We start from the raw sequence: 18,054 nt of genomic DNA, 5'->3' as shown, positions 1-18,054 counted from the left end.
TATAACCCAGTAGAGAACCATTGCCTGAAGAGGGAGGAAAGGTCTGTAGACACAGATTAGCATGGGCAGAAGAAGTAGAAAAAGCGGAACAAATTCAAGCGTTTGTTACCTGTTGGAACTAGTACTAGTGAATTTTCGTTGTCAATTGATTGGATTTTGAGTCAACTTGGAGATAGTGTTCTGGGAAGTCTGTGAAGACATTTGGATTTAACCAAGGAGGGAAGACACACCCAAGTGTAAGTGCTCCCATTCCCATGGGTCGAGGTTCTGGACTGAATGAAGACAGAGCAGCTTGGGCACCAGCATTTGTCCTGCTGTGCTTTCTGACCACAGATGTGCCTCACACCCATGCCACCATTGCCGTTGCCCTACCTCCCACCATGAGCAGAGCATAAACCCTTCCTTCCCTCAATGTCACCTTAGTCTCAGTGATGAGAAAAGTCACTAATACAGAAACTGGTACTATGAAGTGGGACTGTTGCTTTGATAAACCTGATCATGTGTTTGGTAGGCTTTAGAACTGGTTTGCAGGAGGGATGGGGGAGCATTTAGAACTTCAGGCTAGAGAAGCCATGCAAGCAGAGCTTAATGGACCATTCAGAATACTGACAGATGTGGACATTAAAGACCTAGTGAGATTTCAGAGGGTATCAAGGATTCTTGGGAATTGAGCTAGAAGCCCTTTATGTTGTATTCTGGAAAGCAATGTGAGTCCACTCTGCCCATGTCCTGAGAACTAGGGCGAGATTGACTCAAGGAGCAGTGGACGAACTGGATTGGAGGAGGATGTTTCAAGACAGCACAGCATTCAGGCTGAGCCATGGCTCCTACTCACTCCTCGAGTCCACGTTTACAGCGAGAGAGGGCACAGATAGAATGGAAAGGTATGAAAAACCATATAGTTGGGTGAGGAGTGTAGCAATTTAAAGTACTGGCTAAGCAGGGTGTAGAGAAAGCCCAGTGATTGTTATAGAGGTGACATTTTGTACAGGGACAGTAGATGAAGAGCCTCACGGGCAAGACCCTACCATTAAAGACTCCCTATAGCATGTGAAAAGGAGAAAGACACTGAGAATACCTGTGAAGGGTTTCCCTGCTTGAAAACAACCCTCTAGGGAAGTGTTAGTGTTCCTAGGTTCAGCCACCAAGGTACAGAGAGGTCCAGCTGTGAGAGGAGGGGCCAGACCACATCTTGAGCTATTAGCAGAGTTTGCTAGCATTGTCCACCTGATGCTTGATTTTGCTGGCATGCAAAACCTAAGAATAAAGGGTCATGGAGTCCTACAAGCTTCTAGAAAACGCAGAAGCAAGGTTGGCTTCTATGCAAGGAGGTAGTTTTGTGAGTGAAATCTAAGTTACGTGGAGACCCTAGGATGTTGGGGATGCCAGGGTCCTGGAATGTCACTAGAAAAATGCTGCAGGGACCCAAGTGGCGCTAATTTAAGAGAACTGGAGGAGCAGGGCTGTCCAAGGCCATTAGACCCCAAAAGATGCCAAGAGCCCATTGTATCTGTAGCTGCAGGATTTTGTTTCCCCAACTGGATTTTGATCTGACCCCATTTCTCCATTTAGAGTGAGAATACTTACTTAGTCTCATCACATATTGGAAGTAGTTATTTATTATTTTTTTTTGTCTCACAGTTAAGACATGCTTTGAGTCTTAAGAGAGAAATTAGGCTTTTGAATAGTGTTGGAACTAAGTCTGAGGGGACTTTGGAATTCATTTTGCACCATGAGATGGCCATGAACCTTAGGCAGCCAGGGGTGAATGTTTTGATTAAAAGTGATGTGTTTGGGTGTCAGGCTACTCCTCATGATCGGCGTGACCAGAGCAAGAGTCACATTGGAGGCACGCCTTTGGGTGTGTCTGTAAAGGCGTTTAGTTAAGACTGAAGCTCCACTTGAACGTAGGTGGCAGCAGCCGTGGACCGGGGTCCAGGAGTGATACAAAGGGCAAAGGAGGAAGGGAGCTGAGCACCACAGTTGCTGTTTCTGTGCTTCCTGCCTGGAGATGCAGTGTGACAAGCTGTCTCATGGCCCTTCCTCTCACTGTCACGCCTTCCCGAATGCCGTGATGTTGGTGGAATAAATTCTTCTTTCTTTAACTTGGTTTTGTCAGTTATTTTGTCACAATAGTAACAGAAATGAACAAGGAATGTAACTCAAGGATTACAAAAGAGTCTTCTTGATTTATTTTAGCTCTTTTTATTACAGGCCTATTGAGATTGCACAAAAGTTTCAGTGACCCTACAGGGTCAAAAGCCATTACCGTGTCCCTTACTGTCGATTCTGGAAAGGGCAATAATGATTTTGTGTCCTATAGTCATCAGGTAGGAGTGGTGTGGTCCCTGGATAATATGAATTATAAAGACTTCAGAACACTTAGTTTCAGGGTCAGTGATTCCTAAGGAACTGGCAAGAATGGGTGGCAGGTCTTAACGCTGTCTATAGATTTCCCTCTTAGTTTTTCCCAGTGACTTTGTGAAGTGATTGTCTGCCATCCGTGATGTGCTCCTCAACTTTTACCCTTTCTTGAGCACAGCAGAGAGAATGCCGTTCTAACGGGGCCCAGACACAAGTAGGAAATACATGAGTGTGAGCGCTGATTTTTAAGTCCTATGTTATTTTCTGTAGTTTAATAAGATAATGTGACATTTTGTTGGGTGTTTGTAATTCATGGCTGCTTGCAGCAATGGCATTACATTTCTAGAAATGGAAGTGAGCCTTAGCTTTCTCTTGGTGACTATTGCAGCTGTTTACCTTTAGCATCCGAGAAGAAATGTATGCCTTAGCAAGGTGTGGGTTAGTGACCAGGAGCTGAGATAAGACTCTGGTTGGCTAATCTAGGCAGCTCTGTACACAGTACAGCACTGAAAAAGTTTGTCACTAGGTAGCTGTGTGTCTTGACATCGGCAAATAGGAAACCACTTTTATTCTGTGGCCCAAGCATCAGCAGTCTCATCTTCACAGTAAAGGATAAAATGCAAACGCATAGGTTAGCCACGTGCAATGGTGAAAGCCTGTAACACCAGCATGTGATTGTGCATGGCTGTAAGGGGAGGCTGAGTCAGGAAGACTACTTGAAGGCAGCCTGGGCAACAAACTGACTCTCCAACCACCCTGGACTACATAGTGAGGTCTTTATCAGAAAGATGCAAACAAGTGAGATTAATGAGTTCCTTAAAATAATTCTCTTGTTATCAAATGCATATCAGTTTTTATTTTGGGAATGCAGTGTTTTGGAGGATGTGGATGATATGTTAAATTTTGAAATATATTTCCCCCCCTTTGGAATGCTTTTTACAGCATCACTGTAGAATAGTATATATATTGCATAATTACACATTTTGGTAAGCTTTGAAATATTTTGCTTCTCTGTGATCCTTCTCTCTTTCTCAGTCTCCTTGCTCCTGGTCAGTTACTGGTCTATAGTCTACCATAAGTAGTCTGTTTGTTTTGGGGTGTTCTAGTAATTTTTACTCTTAATTATTTTGAGACACAGTCATATTATATGTATAATAGTTGATTTCTTGTTATTGCTCAGTAACATTGCATCATATGAGTATTTTATCAATTGTATATTCACTCATTTGTTGATGACTATGTTTTCTGTTGCCGTATTGCAATTAACCCCAAACTTAGAGGCTTAAGATACCAAAGCTCTATTTATTACCTCATAGTTTTCTGAGTTAGGAGTTTGGGAGAGGTCCACTGGGTGGCTCTGGCTTGATGTCTTTGACCAGATGCTGCCAAAGCTGGGGTTTTAGTCCTTTGAAGTCCTCATGAGGCTGGTGGGATCCATGTACTTCTTAGCCAGTGGAAGGCCCACGTTCTTCACCGAGGACCATCTTTGCAGGACCGCAGGAGTGTCCTTATGACACAGAGTCTGTTACTCTCCAAATGTGACCCGAGAGCTAGGGCAAAGGAAACATCGGCGTCTTCATGACCCGGTCCCTGTTTGGAAGAAGCAAGTGACAGCTCCCAGTAGAGGAGAAAAGATTTCAGGTCTGCTTTTGAAGCAAGGATCACCAAAGAATTTGTGGATGTTCCAGGTGAAGTAGTGTGCCCCTTTAGTCATAGCTGCTTTGTTGACCCGGAGGGGCAGAGTGTTACAATCCACTTAGAGGCCAGCATGGGCGTCAGATCTATCCCAGGAAAGAAAAAGAAAAAGTGCCCCATGTGGTGGCATACACTTTTCATCTCAGCACTTGGGAGGCAGAGACTGCAGCCTCTGACTTGGAGGCCAGTCTGGAATATATATGGTGAGTTCCAGGACAGCCTGAGCCATATAGTTAAGTGTGTATGTATGTATGTATGTATGTATGTATGTATGTATGTATGTATGTGTTTGTGTATATATATATATATATATGTATATATGTTTTATTATTATTACTTTTTCCAAGACAGGGTTTCTCTGTAGCTTTGGAGCCTGTCCTGTCAACTCACTCTGTAGATCAGGCTGGCCTTGAACTCATAAGAGATCCGTCTGCCTCTGCCTCTCCAGTGCTGGGATTAAAGGTGTACACCACCACCACCTGGCTAAACACAAGATTTTTGTTGTTGTTGTTGCTGTTTTGTGTGTTGTTCTCTCCCCCAACCCCCCAATTCTCATACGTTTCAAACTCGAAATTTGAAGTAATTCTGAAATTTATGAATGTACTTGGAATTTCTGTAGTGAAGCCCCATCAGTGTTGAGTATGGGCATCATAACACCTGGACAAAATGCTGCTCTGGGGACTGAGATTTTTGTTCTTTCTAATCACAGCTGTCCTTTGACCCAGAAGACTGTGTAATGCTCACTGGAATTCAATACATCCATTGTCTATGTTCCCAAGTCTTCCCCAGTGAAAAACTCTCTCTGGGTGTCACGCAGGGCTGAGCCTGCTTTTGGCTGGGTTGGAGAAAGAGAAAGTTATGCTACTGCTGGGTTGCCTTCCAAATTTAAAGTAGAATTAAGGAAATTGTTTTTGTTTGTTTGTTTTGTTTTTTCCACCATATTTCTTTTCAGTAGTGAAGAGAAGCAAGTTATTTTTGAGTCTGGTAGAATTTGGCTTAAAATTGGCTTCAGTTTCTTTCATCATTGCCTTTCACAGTCTTCAATAAGAAATAAGGTGTTATTAGGATTGGTGAGGTGCTGTGGCATGTATGTTTCCTTTCCTTTCTGACATTTAATGCTGTGTTTTATTTTCTAGATCCTGTTCGACCAAACTCAGAGATCAATTAAGGCACAGCTTCAGAACTTTGTTAAAGAGTAAGTCAGCTGTGGTGAAGAGGGCAGAAAATAGCCAACCGCTGGCTGCTGGGGATGGGTGGGTGTGGTAGCCTGGGGGGTGTGGCTAAAGATGCTAAAAGAGAAAAAATTATAGGGCTCAAATTTCTGAAAATACTGGCTTGTTTGCTTTCTGTAATGTGTTTCTCCTTCCTTTCTTATTCCCTCCCTCCCTCCTTCCCCCCTCCCTTCCTCCCTTCCAGTTTATAAGGGAATCAGATTCACCTTGAACATATGTTTAAATAGCTCTTCTGGTTAAGTCCAGAAAATTTTCTAAATGTAGATAAAAAGTCCCAACAGTGGTTGAAATACTTATTGTAGTTGAAGCTAGGTCGTCTCATCTCACTGTGTTTTTTTTTCTTTGAAGAGAAGATACTAATCGAGAATGAGGTACAGAAATGATATATTGTTACATATGACCCTTTGGAAGAGATTTATCATGTTTACATATGAAATAAAATTGAAGTAGAAGTAAAAAGAAAGTCCAAACTTTCCAAGTTAAGGAAAACTTTTTTTTTCCACATTAGTAATTTAGTTTTCCTTTTATGATTTCCAGTGGAGAATTTATAAATGTCAGTTAATTCTGATACAGTATTAAAGATAAGTAAGGCTATAATATACGAAAGTGTCAAAACAGTACTGCTGTTTCGAGTAGTTTTGGCTTGGGATTTTTAGACATGCTGTGAGTGCCACCCCACCTTAGATGTTCGGCAAGGGCTCTGCTGATCTATAGCCCTAGCCGGAAGGTTAGAACTATCCTACAAAGATGTCTCACAGCTCTGCTGTTTTTGTTTTTTTCTTTTAAAGATTTATTTATTTACTGTACATTGGGGTTTTGCTTATGTCTGTATGAGGGTGTCAGGTCTCCTGGAACTGGAGTTACAAACAGTTGTGAGTGCTAGGAATTGAACCCAGGTCATTTGGAAGAGCAGCCAGTGCTTTTAACCACTGAGCCATCTCTCCGGCCCCTCACAGATCTGTTTTTCAGATTGCTTCAGAATGCTTTAACACTCAGCCAGTCTAACTTGTGGAATGTTTAAAATCAGTTATACAGTCTTTCTTAGTCATATGTATTAAAATTAAAAGCCATTTGTCCCAACTTACTTTGTCAGTGTCCTAGTAGTAGTAGTAGCAGCAGAGAGGAATTATGTATTTACCTGAGGTCACTAAGGATCAGGGGCTTCACCTTTTCAGACTGTTACATGGCATGTCGTGAGCCTTTATAAATTTGTGTACATGTGTGTTTAAAGACTTTTTATTTTAAGCTGGGCGTTGGTGGCCCAAGCCTTTGATCCTAGCACTCTGGAGGCAGAGGCAGGTGGATCTGTGTGAGTTCGAGGCCAGCCTGCTCTACAGAGCTAATTCCAGGACAGGCTCCAAAGCAATACAGAGAAACCCTGTCTCAAAAAAGCAAAATCATGCGCGCGCGCACACACACGCACACACACAGATTTTTTATTTTTATTCTTTGTGTGTTTTCTTCTGCTTCCTTGTTTTGGTGTTTTGAAACAGACTCTTGCTCTGTAGCCCAGGCAGGCCTAGAGCCAACAGTCCTCCTTCCATAGTCCCCCAGAGTTGTGCGCTTATGAGAATTGTTTCTTAAAATCAAAAGGATGGCTTAAAATATTTCCAAGATTCTTAGGATTTATCTGGAAGATAAATGAATTTTAATCTTTGGGAAAAGCCATTCAAGTCTGCATTCCTATATATATTATCTATAGTAAATTTTGCACTGATGTTTAGAAAACAGTATCATGGTTAAGACATGTGCATGTTTGTAATTTATCTTTAGAAAAATTATCTTTCTGTTTTCTTGCATCAATCATTATCATTTCCATTTGAATCATACAGATTAAAATAACAAATAACATTAGCTCACTCATTGACCATCTGTATACACAGAATGATGAGTACCCATAGACCAAAAATGGCCCAAATCTGAAACTTTTGAGCTCTCAGCTCTGAGTACTGGATTAAGGTGCAGACTGGAAGTCTGTATAAATGTCCCTGAGTCACGGAAGTCCCAGACCTGAGTTTCCCTGGTTTCCCTGGTCCAGGCATGTCAGGATGGTGACAACCAGGATCTGGGGAAGCTGGTGACTACTAATGTCTGAGGAAAGGAAGGGAAGGAGCAATAGCATTATGTTATGTTTTTTTTTTTTTTTTTTGGGCCAGGATTTTGGAGAAAGTTTCATTAAAGTTTTATTTTTTAGAGATCTTAGAAAATTCAAAGATGCCAAGAAACAATTTGAAAAAGTCAGTGAAGAAAAGGAAAATGCATTAGTAAAAAACGCCCAAGTTCAAAGAAACAAACAGCATGAAGTTGAAGAGGCCACGAACATTCTCACGGCCACGAGGAAGTGCTTCCGGCACATAGCCCTTGACTACGTCCTTCAGGTATGGTTGGTCGGTCTTGCCTCACGTCTTTCAGTAGCAGTTAGGTGTCAGGCTCCTTGCAGTGATTGTACTAGGACAATGAGTAAAGAATGCTTTTCCTTTGAACTTAAAATTAAAACACTATTTTAAACTTTGAAATTTAATGTTTCTTTGAGGTAGCTCACTCAAACCCACTATTTAGCCCAGGCTGGCCTCAAATTCACTGTGTAGCCTGGGCTGGCCTCAACTTGATACCTTCTTGCCTTAGTCTTTGGAATGCCTGGTTATAGTTATACATTGTTACCTCCAGTGGGAAACATGACATTTTACAGAAAACTTTCATCTGTTTACATACCTGTGCACACAGTAAGTGAATATAGGTGCCTTTGGTTCTGACATATGTTTTTGTGCACACACATGTATGAATATAGATGCCTTCGGTTCTGACTTCTTTCTCCTTTTTACTTAGTTATAGTATCCTACACCTGTTTATTCTGCAGTGTTTCTATTTTAGTTTAATTGATATTTGACTACCAGGCTGAAATAGTGTTAGTTTTTACTGTTTTTGAAAGTTTTTGAAAACTTTTTTATAAAATTTAAATTAGAAACAAGTTTTCTTTTAATGTCAATCCCAGTTCCCTCACCCCTTTTCAAAAAATTTATGAATGCTTTTAAACATAAACCCCAAACAACAACTTCTCAGGAACTCCACTGTGAGAAATGCTTTTGTGGGTGAAGCAGTTGCTTCCCTTTGCCTCTGAGCAACACATGACCTGTATGTTCTTGGTGGCACCAGCTTCACAAACTGCCAAAGGTTTCTGGAATTCATTGGCTGCTTTTGCAGGTGAACTCCCTTTGAGGAGATGAGCCCCTGTGGAGGTGAATGGCAGTAGTAGGGCCATGGGGCGGTGCTGGTTCCACTGGGCACCACTGGGGAGACTGGAAATGTGGATTTATTTATCTCTTGGTGTGCATGTGTACTCATGGAGACAAATGACCACTTCAGATGTCATCCTCGGGAATACTATCCACCTCCTTTCAGCCAGTCCTTCATTGACCTGGAGCTCACCAATTAGGCTAGCCTGGCTGTCCTGTGAGCATCTGGATCCTTTGGGATTATGGATACTTACTACCATGCCTGGCATTTTTATGTGGGGTCTAGGGACTGAACACTGTTGTTGTGTGTGCAAGGCCAGTACTTTACCAACTGAACATCTCTCTGGCCTCTACATGTGTTTTCTATTTCTAGATTATTGTTATAATTTTGTTTTTTGTGTATATATGTGTATGTTTGTGTATATATGTGTATGTGTATGTGCACGCACACACACACATATATGGAGGTCAGAGGGCAAACTTGGGTGTCATGAAGATGTTTCTCTCTTACTAGCCTCTCATTGGCCTGGAACTAAGCTAGGTTGCTCAGTCCCAGGCCTCTGCCCCTTCCACTACCCCAGGGTAGAGATTGTGAGCATGTGCTGATGCTCCCGGATTTTTTTACATGGCTCTGGGGGTGGAACTTGGGTCCTCATGCTTGTGTGGCCAGAATTTATCAACTGAGGCCTGTAGTCCTAGATAGCTTCTGTCTCAGTGGTTGGAAAATAGGTGCCATACGACTTTTGTTTTTTTTTTAAAAGAGTGAATGATGTAACTATGAATTTTGTATGTAATGGGCTGTCTTAATTAGGATATCTATTGCTGTGAAAAGACACCATGACCATGGCAATTCTTATAAAGGAAAACACTTAATTGTGGTAGCTCGCGTACAGTTCAGAGGTTTAGTCCATTATGGTCGTGGCGGGAAGCAAGGCAGCATGATGCTAGAGAAGGAGCTGAACGTTCTTAGGTCTTGACTCTCAGGCAGCAAGGTGTGGTCTGTCCCACTGGGCGTGGCTGGAGTGTTTAGGAGAACTCAAAGCCCACCTCCACAGTGACGCACTTCCTCCAGTGAGACCACATCTGCTCCACCAAGGCCACACCTCCTGAATCCTCCTAAATTGTCACTCCCTTTAAGGGCCACCTTCTTTCAAATCACCACTCGGGCTTTGGCCAAAATATCCATTATTTTCAAACTGAAACATAATAATTGTGTATTTCCTTTGAGTTCATCTGATGGTACTACATTAGCCTTCATGCTCGCTCACTCCCTTCTAACTGTGAATTTATTTGATAGCTCTCATAAGAATTCTTGGGTTATTTTATTTTGTGGCCAGAGTAGCTGTTTTGGAGAATAGGTAAAAATACCCCAAAATGTAAAGTATTTTAGCTCCTTTAAATATTTGAATTTGCTTTTTTCCTTGAGTTTGAATTTTTGTCCCAACTAGAGAGAGAGAGAGGGAAAGGCAGAAGCAGAGCAGAAGCCTGAGTGAACAGGGACTCCCCTCAGCCTGCGCTTGGTATTGGGAGAATCTGAATGGGGAGCCTCCCCGCTTCCCCTCAGCCTGCGCTTGGTACTGGGAGAATCTGAATGGGGAGCCTCCCGGCTTCCACTCAGCCTGCGCTTGGCATCTGGGGCCCATGTCCTCCTCAGAGCTGAGTGGGCTGTGAAGCACACTTGCAGAAGAAACCAGTGAGAAGGAAGGAAGTTAGATTTAGAGCTTTCTTGGTGCGTTTTTGTTTTTAAGACTGTGTTTTACAATTCCCTTATTAAACTGACCGAGAAGACATTTGGAAGATGTTCTGTATTCTTTTGGCAATGTTAACAAAGAATTAAGGGCCTCTCTTGGATCAATGTTTTATTTAAATAAGCTGGTTTAAAATAAAACAGACAAAAATATTTGTTAGGAATTTCTAGAATTGTTAAAGCACCCTCCCCCCAACTCACTATGTAGCCAAAGGTAACTTTGAACTCACAGTCCTCCTGCCTCTATTCCCAGGGATTATAGGCATGCACCCTGACCCCGGGTTGGGCAGTCCAGGGGATTTAATCCAGGGCTTTGCCAACTGAGCTTCAACCCTACCCCTGAAAAATTTCATGATTTGCTGCATTTCAGTAAGTCGTTCATAATTAAAATACTTAAATCCTTCCCTTTAGCATATATTTATGTTATATACATGTTAAACATATGCTCACTGTGTCCTGCTTGAGGACTAGAACTGGGAAGAAGGTCCTAATCTCATGGAGTTTGTACTTCCTTACCTATAGTAAGAAAACACAAAGTAAGTACTCAGGAGGCAGAGGCAGGAGGATCTCTGTGAGTTCGAGGCCAGCCTGCTCTACAGAGTGAGTTCCAGGATAGCCAGAACTATATGATGAGATCCTGTCTAAAAAGCCAAATAAAAAACAAAAACAAAACAAATAAAAGTAGTTATAAATGTTAACGGTAAGTAGGACTGATATGTTGGATAGTAAGTCAGGTAATGAGTTATACCTGTGTAAGACGATAGTATGTGGTTGAAGCCTGGATTAGTAAGAAATGGCCCCTTATAAGTCACAAGGGCAGAGCATCCTGAAATGGAGGCAGGTCAGCCAGTGCCAAAGCACCTGTGGGACAGTGATGGGTCTGGCAGGTGCACAGAGAGGGCAGAGTAACAGAGGACTGGGCTGGAGAGGGTGGCGGGAGCCTCAGCACAGTGGCCTTTGTGGAACATGGTAGGAGGCTTCAGGACTTACCACTGAGGTAATGTGACTTTATTTATATTAGCAAAGTCCGTGTGGTACCTGTGTGGAGAAGAAGCCGCACACATGGGGCCAAGAGGGGAAACAGAGGCAGTTCAGAAAAGATAGAAAGTGGTAAATGGTGATGACTGGCACTGAGGCTGTGGTTGAGCCTTATCTTCGAGTAGATGAGGAGGAAGATGGACACATCATGTGCTCAAGCATTAATATGGCTCAATGACATTGCAGCTGTAATTTGAAGAGCCAGTGTTTACACTGAGCTCAAGTGTGGTGGAGTATTCACGGTATGCTTATCATAACTTTTAGCCAAAAGAGGTTTATTGATGAAAACAAGCTTTGCTTGGGATTGTGAGGACGAGTCTGAGAGTCTTGTATTGTGGGTTAGTAATTCATGGGTGATTAACCAAGTTTATCTTCCCTCAGATTAATGTGCTTCAATCCAAGAGGAGATCAGAAATCCTGAAATCAGTAAGATCTTAATGAACCACTGTTAACTGGGACTGTGTGTTTGTAGTTCCTGTAGTGTGTGCTCTCCTTGTCTATCTCCTGTGTCGTCTGCTTCAGGGCACAGCTGTGGATGTGTCTGTGTCACTAACATACAGCCTTCCCACAAAGACAGACACACTGTTGGCACCGCACTCTGTTATTCTAGTGTAATGTTCTATGTGGTCTAGAGACCTAACACTTCCCGAAAGTAGCCGGAAGTGGTGACTAGAACCACTGAGAATATTTCAGGATTGTTTTGAAGCTTACCAAATATGGTCATAACCTTGCATTTTCTTTTGCTTGTATTTGCTTTTATATTTTGGGTTTTTTGTTTGTTTTGTTTTTGTTTTGAGACAGGGTTTCTCTGTGTGACTGTCCTGGAACTCACTATAGTTCAGGCTGGCCTTGAACTCAAGAGATCCACCTGCCTCTGCCTCCCAAGTGCTGGGGTTAAAGGTGAGCACATTCACAGTCCAGCTGTATTTGCTTTTTTTTAGAAAGTTTCTTTTTAAAAATATTTTTTTGATTTCTTTATTTTATGTGTACATCTGTTTTGTACACATGTATATGTACTACATGCATGCCTGGTGCCTGCAGAGATCAGAAGAGGGCATCAGATCCCTTGGAACTGCAATTACAGACAGGTGTGAGCTGCCATGTGGGTGCTGGGAACTGAACCCAGATCCTCTGCGGAGCATCAGGTGCTCTCAGCTGCTGAGCAGTCTCCACCCCCCACCCCTATCCCCACCATGGTGAGCATGTGGAGGGTCAAAGGACAGCTTGTGGAAACAAGTTCTTTTTTCCTACCATGGGGGTCCAGGCTCTAGGTGTTAGTACCAGTGGCCATCATCACTGAGCTGTCTACCCATCCCTCGTTAAAGTTTTCAAATCTGGAAAGGGCTTTTAAAAAATAGTCCTGAATTTCAAAAGTTGTGAGCTGCTTTTACCGGTAGTGTATGAGAACAGCCATTTCTCTACATTTTTTACCAGCGGTGGGCATTGTAGCCCTGTCTCCTAACCTTTCCCAGTTACCGTATGATAGACAGAAAATGAGATCTCAATATTAAATTTTGCATTTTCAGAGTTCGATCACTTTTCCATATATTTTCCGGGCTACTTATGAGCCATATGCGTGGCCTTTTCTCTTACTCCGTTGAAGTCTTCATTTTTTGTACTGATCTGTGGCACTTTTTATGGAATCAGATCACTGATCCTCTGCTGTGTTTTCCTGGTTTATCATTTATTTTTTAAATATGCTTAGTGTATATTTTGACAGCTAAGTATATAACATTTTTAAAAATTCTTTTATTGGTTCTTTGTGGATCTCACATCATGCATTCTGATTGCATCCATCTCCCAGGCCCCAAATTTGCCCTCTTTCCCCAAGCAAAGCACAATTTAAAAGAAAAACAAAACCAACAACAATAAAAAACGAGAAGAATCTTGTTGTGGAAGTTGTATAATGTGACCTGATATATTTTAGGTTTATTTATTTTTTTTCTTCCTTTTTCGAGACTGGGTTTCACTGTGTAGCTTTGGGCTCTACCCTGGAACTAGCTCTTGTAAACCAGGTTGGCCTCCAACTCACAGAGATCTGCCTGTCTCTGCCTCTCAAGTGCTGGGATTAAAGGTGTGTGCCACCACCACCTGGAGTATTTTACATTTTTATATAATCTTACTAATTTCTCTTTATAATTCAGTGGTTTGAAAAATATTTTCACACAGTTGTATAATTTCTACCATTATCTAACAATATACTAATTTTTACATGTGAGTTTTTATTGTTAATCTTTGAATTTTATTTAACTATTTTTTATTTTGTAAACATTTTTTCTGTAGAGGATTCTTGAGTATTAATACCCCTATGATTACTTTAGTTTTCAGAATATTAAACAGATGTCTGTTCTTGTTAAAATATAAAGCCGGTCTTAGGGGATCCTTTGCATACATTTAGTTATATAAAAACTTAACTAATAAAAACAGGGATGTCTTTTGTAGATTAATAAAATACAGAAAAATCAGAGGACCCCAACCCATACTTAATGTCAATTTTTGGATCTGTGGAATGAATATAGAGAAATTCCCGGGACCAGGGAGGTGGTTAAGCTGATACAGGCACTTGTTGCCGAGCCCAGTGACCTAAGTTCAGTTGCTAGACTGGGAACTGACTCCTGCAAGATGTCCTTTGACCTCCACACTCCCCAGGCATATGTGAACACACACACACATACGGTACAAAAATAAACAAATAGATGGATAGCCCTTTTTAAAACAGAAAAGTCTATGTCGCTCCCACTTACATCTATTTTTTTTTTTTTTTTTTTTTTTTTTTTTTTTTGAAAATGAGCAACTGAGTCTATACTTTTCCCTAGGGCCCGGGGCCTGGTGTCTCTGGTAGGTTGGAGTGTTTGCTAGTGTTTACATTTCTTCTCTTTTCATTTCTTTTCTGCTTAGAGAGTTTACTCTGAGGACCACACAGACATCTCACAAAGTACTTAAGGGTTACTAGTAAGACAGTGAAGCTATTGAGAATATAATTTAAATCACCCATGTAAGTTTTGTTTAACTCTAAATGACTACAGTTGTTAAGGTGCCAAACCACTGGGTGTTTCTCTTTACTTGCAACTATTTGTGAAGTTCTCAAGAAAAGAGCAACTCAGTTTTAAGTCAGTTTAGCACTCTGGGTCCTTGTGGAGTGCTGCTACCTATGGGAAGGACTGACACTTCCTAAGCTTCTAGCCGTGCATCTGAACCTCCCTCTCTTGCCGTCAGATGCTGTCCTTCATGTACGCACATCTGGCCTTCTTCCACCAAGGCTATGACCTGTTCAGTGAGCTCGGGCCCTACATGAAAGACCTTGGAGCGCAGGTAACCTCTTGAACTGGGTTTCTGTTTTGTGTTGCTTGTGTTTCTAAAGCTATTTAGCATACTGGGGAATCCCTGGGGAATCTGGTTTCTCATTTACTTACAAAGAGTTTGATACTGTAGCACCCTTACATGTGGGTTAAATGTTGAGTCAGAAATGAGCTTAAAGGTGGAAGTGCCTGAGGAAGGGACTTAGATAACTTCCCCTTCGGGTGGCGCGCACACACAGCTGTTGTCCTGGCTCGTGGAGTCTGAGGCAGGTTGAGATACACATGTGCCTTTTAAAGTACAAATAGCGGGATTTAGTCCTTGACTTTTTAAACTTGAATAATTGAGTCACTGACCTAGTTTGCTTTTATTTAAGACATTGCTCTTTTTATTTTCAAAAATTTATACTGGCTACTTGGGTAATAAGAGTCTTAGAACCATAAAGCTTCCAATACCACTTATTATTATTTATTTCACAAAGCTGTATTAAATATGTTTGGAGCTTTTTTTTTTTTTTTTTGGTGGTGGCAGCCCTGTGGCTCAAACACAGGGCCTTATACATTAGGCATGTGCTTCACCACTGACTTGGCCGGAGTCACTAAGTCACTTCAGATGGTGCTTTTTGTTGAGTATGTACCTTCTTACTCTGGTTTCATCCTAATCTGTGGGGTTTTCTTTCCCAGCATAGTTTCTGGGGTGAGAGGTTAAGGGAAAAGTAGAGTTTAGGGAAATGGGAGAGAGGTAACAGTGGAATGGGCTACCATTGAGTGATGAAAGCACATGTGCCGGAGGGGGAGGAGGGAGAGTGGATGGGTAGAGGATGGGTAATCCTCTGTGATGGGCAACCATGCTGGGAGTTATACCTAGTCTGGTCTTTGGTCTCCTGCACCGGGTTGCTATTCATTTCCATGCCAAGCACTCTGTATGTGTCAGTTGAGGTTGGGTCTGTTTGCAGCCCAACCGAGGAAACTAGGACTTCTGTCAAAGAATCTTATTTCTTTTATGTAAAGTCAGAAGCACAGGTTGATGGCCATCTATGTCACAGAGTAGCCTCGTGGTTAAAAGTGACTTACTTATCAACCTTAGCCATCATCCTCAAACTCCAGCTAACAGAAAGGAGGAAAGGGAAAAGAAGGGCACATATCGCCTAAGGACAGACATTTCCTGGAAATCGTGCATGTCCATTTTGCGTATGTTCCCAGTGACCCGGGACATACAGCTATGTTGCCAGAAGATGATCTGGCAGAATTAGGTGTGCGGAGGAAGTAGATACTGGGAGCAGTTAATCTTTTATACTACAGGAGAGGGTCAGTGTGATGTACAAACGCGTGACTATGACATCTGGTCCAGGCCTGGTGGGAGGTCAGGCCTTCCTGTGTCCTAGAAACTCTTTACTTTCATCCCTTTGCCTTGTAGTTAGCTAGTGGAAATTGTTTTGTGCCCTTCCCCTTCTAAACCAAGTGATTTTTCATTTTGCATGAAAAGCATGTATTAAGCCACACTTTTTTGTAGTAACCTGTTTAGATGTGGCCAATTAGGATAATTTTGTAGTAGCTGAGTAAGTAGGAGATAACATTTGAAATTATGGAATTAATATTCTTTTATTATTTTGTTTAATTTAACCTTTCAGAGCCAGGGCTTTATAGTCTAGTCTTAACTCCTGGGCTCAAGCAAGCTTATTACTGCATTGCCCCCAGTCCCCCAAGCTGTCTCTTACTGATTTGACCAGTTACAGATTAGATTATAATTGCAAGGAAGGCAAGTTGAAAACATGGTGTGTTTCCAGTGATGGGACGTATCTGTTGATGGGAGCTTGTGACCTTTGCCCTTCCTAGCTGAGCTGCATTACCTTTTGCTAGTGATGGAAAAACAAATCTTTTTTTTTTTTTTTTTTTTTTTAATGTGTGCTTTATTTTGTTTTTATCTTGTCGGCAGCTACCAGCATCTTCTAAGTGGGTCACAGGCACTTTAGGTTAGACTTTCTGTCCTTTAAGGATGGGATGTATACTGCAGCAATGCTGGAGACAAGGCCTCCAGCTTGGAAGCCTTTCCCCCTAAGATATCAGCTTTCTCAAAAAGGATTTAATACTAGAAAAATGTGAACTTCTACTTGAATGTTTAGCCAAAATGCTTTTTTAGGTTAATTTTAACCAGGTGATTTATATATATTTATCTGTCAAATGACTTGGAATATGGTTTACAAAATACCTTTGTTTCTTTGACTTTTAAGTCTAAAATTTTCTTCTTTCTTTCAGTTGGATCGACTGGTTGTGGATGCAGCAAAGGAGAAAAGAGAGATGGAGCAAAAACATTCTACTATCCAACAGAAGGTACAGGGCAGATTAGATTGCCTGGAATTCACAAGAATGTTCGAGTATGCAAGCTACTGTCATCACACAGATCCCTTAGGTGGCAGTTAGAGTAAAGCCTTCTTTTGTGGAAAAAAGTAAAATGTTTTAGATGTTAATGTATATACTTCATTATCTTTCCACATCAAAACATTTGCAAACTATGTTCTTAAACCAGTTTATAGATGCTGCTAATCTATTGGGGTGTAACTAAAGGTTACACCTTGTTAAAAGTTTGTATATTTTTCATGGTTTCATTTAGAATACCTATAACCACCTGCCAAAGTGTGTGTGTGTGTGTGTGTGTGTGTGTGTGTGTGTTTATCTGTACACATATGTATATGTGAGAGAGAATGTGTGCATATTTCTCTGTCTGTCTGTCTGTCTTTCCCTCCCCCCCCCCTCTCTTTCTCTCTCGGCACATCCCTTCTGGACCCTCATTGCTTGTTAATGCCTAAGCCTAGCTAAACTACCTTTGACAAGTATTTTTAAAAATGAGAATTAATAGTAAATTCTCACTTATTCATACAAGAGTTGAGTGTGTTGTGTCTGAAGCATAGGCTGATGGTATTTTGTAGATAATAGTCTGTGATGGATTTGTGCAGTGACCCAAGCATAAAAGGCAAGTTAGGGGTTGAATAGAAAGCTTTGTCATAGAAAGCTATGACAAAGTTCCTGCTACATGCTATCTTGATAATAAGCAATCGGATCATCTTTGATTACAGATTACGTAGAGCAGGTCACACACAGAAGATGTGAATGGGGAAAAATGGAGCAAAATCAGTAGCAAGTGTAAGAAAAATAATGTATTATTTATGTAAAAGAAAAATAACACATAGGATAGTAAAGACTTTTCTCTTAGACAATCCTTAAGTAAGTTACTTTAGTTACTAGAGGTTGAGGCTAACTCCCTATTTCTTTTGTTTAAGACGTGATGTTTCTGTATTCCCAGCCTAGCTTCAAGCGCGTAGCCCTCCCGCTCTTGCCTGCTGTGTGCCTGAGATTACAGGTGTGCACCTCCATCCCAGCTTCAGTTTAACTTACAGTTCGTGGCTGGCTTCCCTTTCTCTGCTTCCACTGTTTCCAGAGTCTTACTGTGT

At 41.5% G+C, this 18,054-nt stretch overlaps 1 protein-coding gene across 3 annotated transcripts in view; it reads left to right on the top strand.

Moving 5' to 3' along the window:
• Positions 1-18,054, top strand: part of Acap2 (ArfGAP with coiled-coil, ankyrin repeat and PH domains 2) — a 115,135-nt gene that overhangs the window by 54,668 nt on the left and 42,413 nt on the right. For all 3 annotated transcript variants that reach the window (XM_051191307.1, XM_051191309.1, XM_051191308.1), the window contains exons 5-9: positions 5,196-5,254; positions 7,486-7,669; positions 11,691-11,735; positions 14,526-14,621; positions 16,862-16,936. In XM_051191307.1, the coding sequence (XP_051047264.1) occupies positions 5,196-5,254; positions 7,486-7,669; positions 11,691-11,735; positions 14,526-14,621; positions 16,862-16,936 (459 nt within the window). The remainder of the gene's footprint in view (positions 1-5,195; positions 5,255-7,485; positions 7,670-11,690; positions 11,736-14,525; positions 14,622-16,861; positions 16,937-18,054) is intronic.

The sequence above is a fragment of the Phodopus roborovskii genome, unplaced genomic scaffold, assembly GCF_943737965.1.
Source record: "Phodopus roborovskii unplaced genomic scaffold, PHOROB, whole genome shotgun sequence".
Lineage (NCBI taxonomy): Eukaryota > Metazoa > Chordata > Mammalia > Rodentia > Cricetidae > Phodopus > Phodopus roborovskii.
The sequence above is the reverse complement of the archived record's forward strand: the minus strand, read 5'-3'. Positions and strand labels throughout refer to the sequence as shown.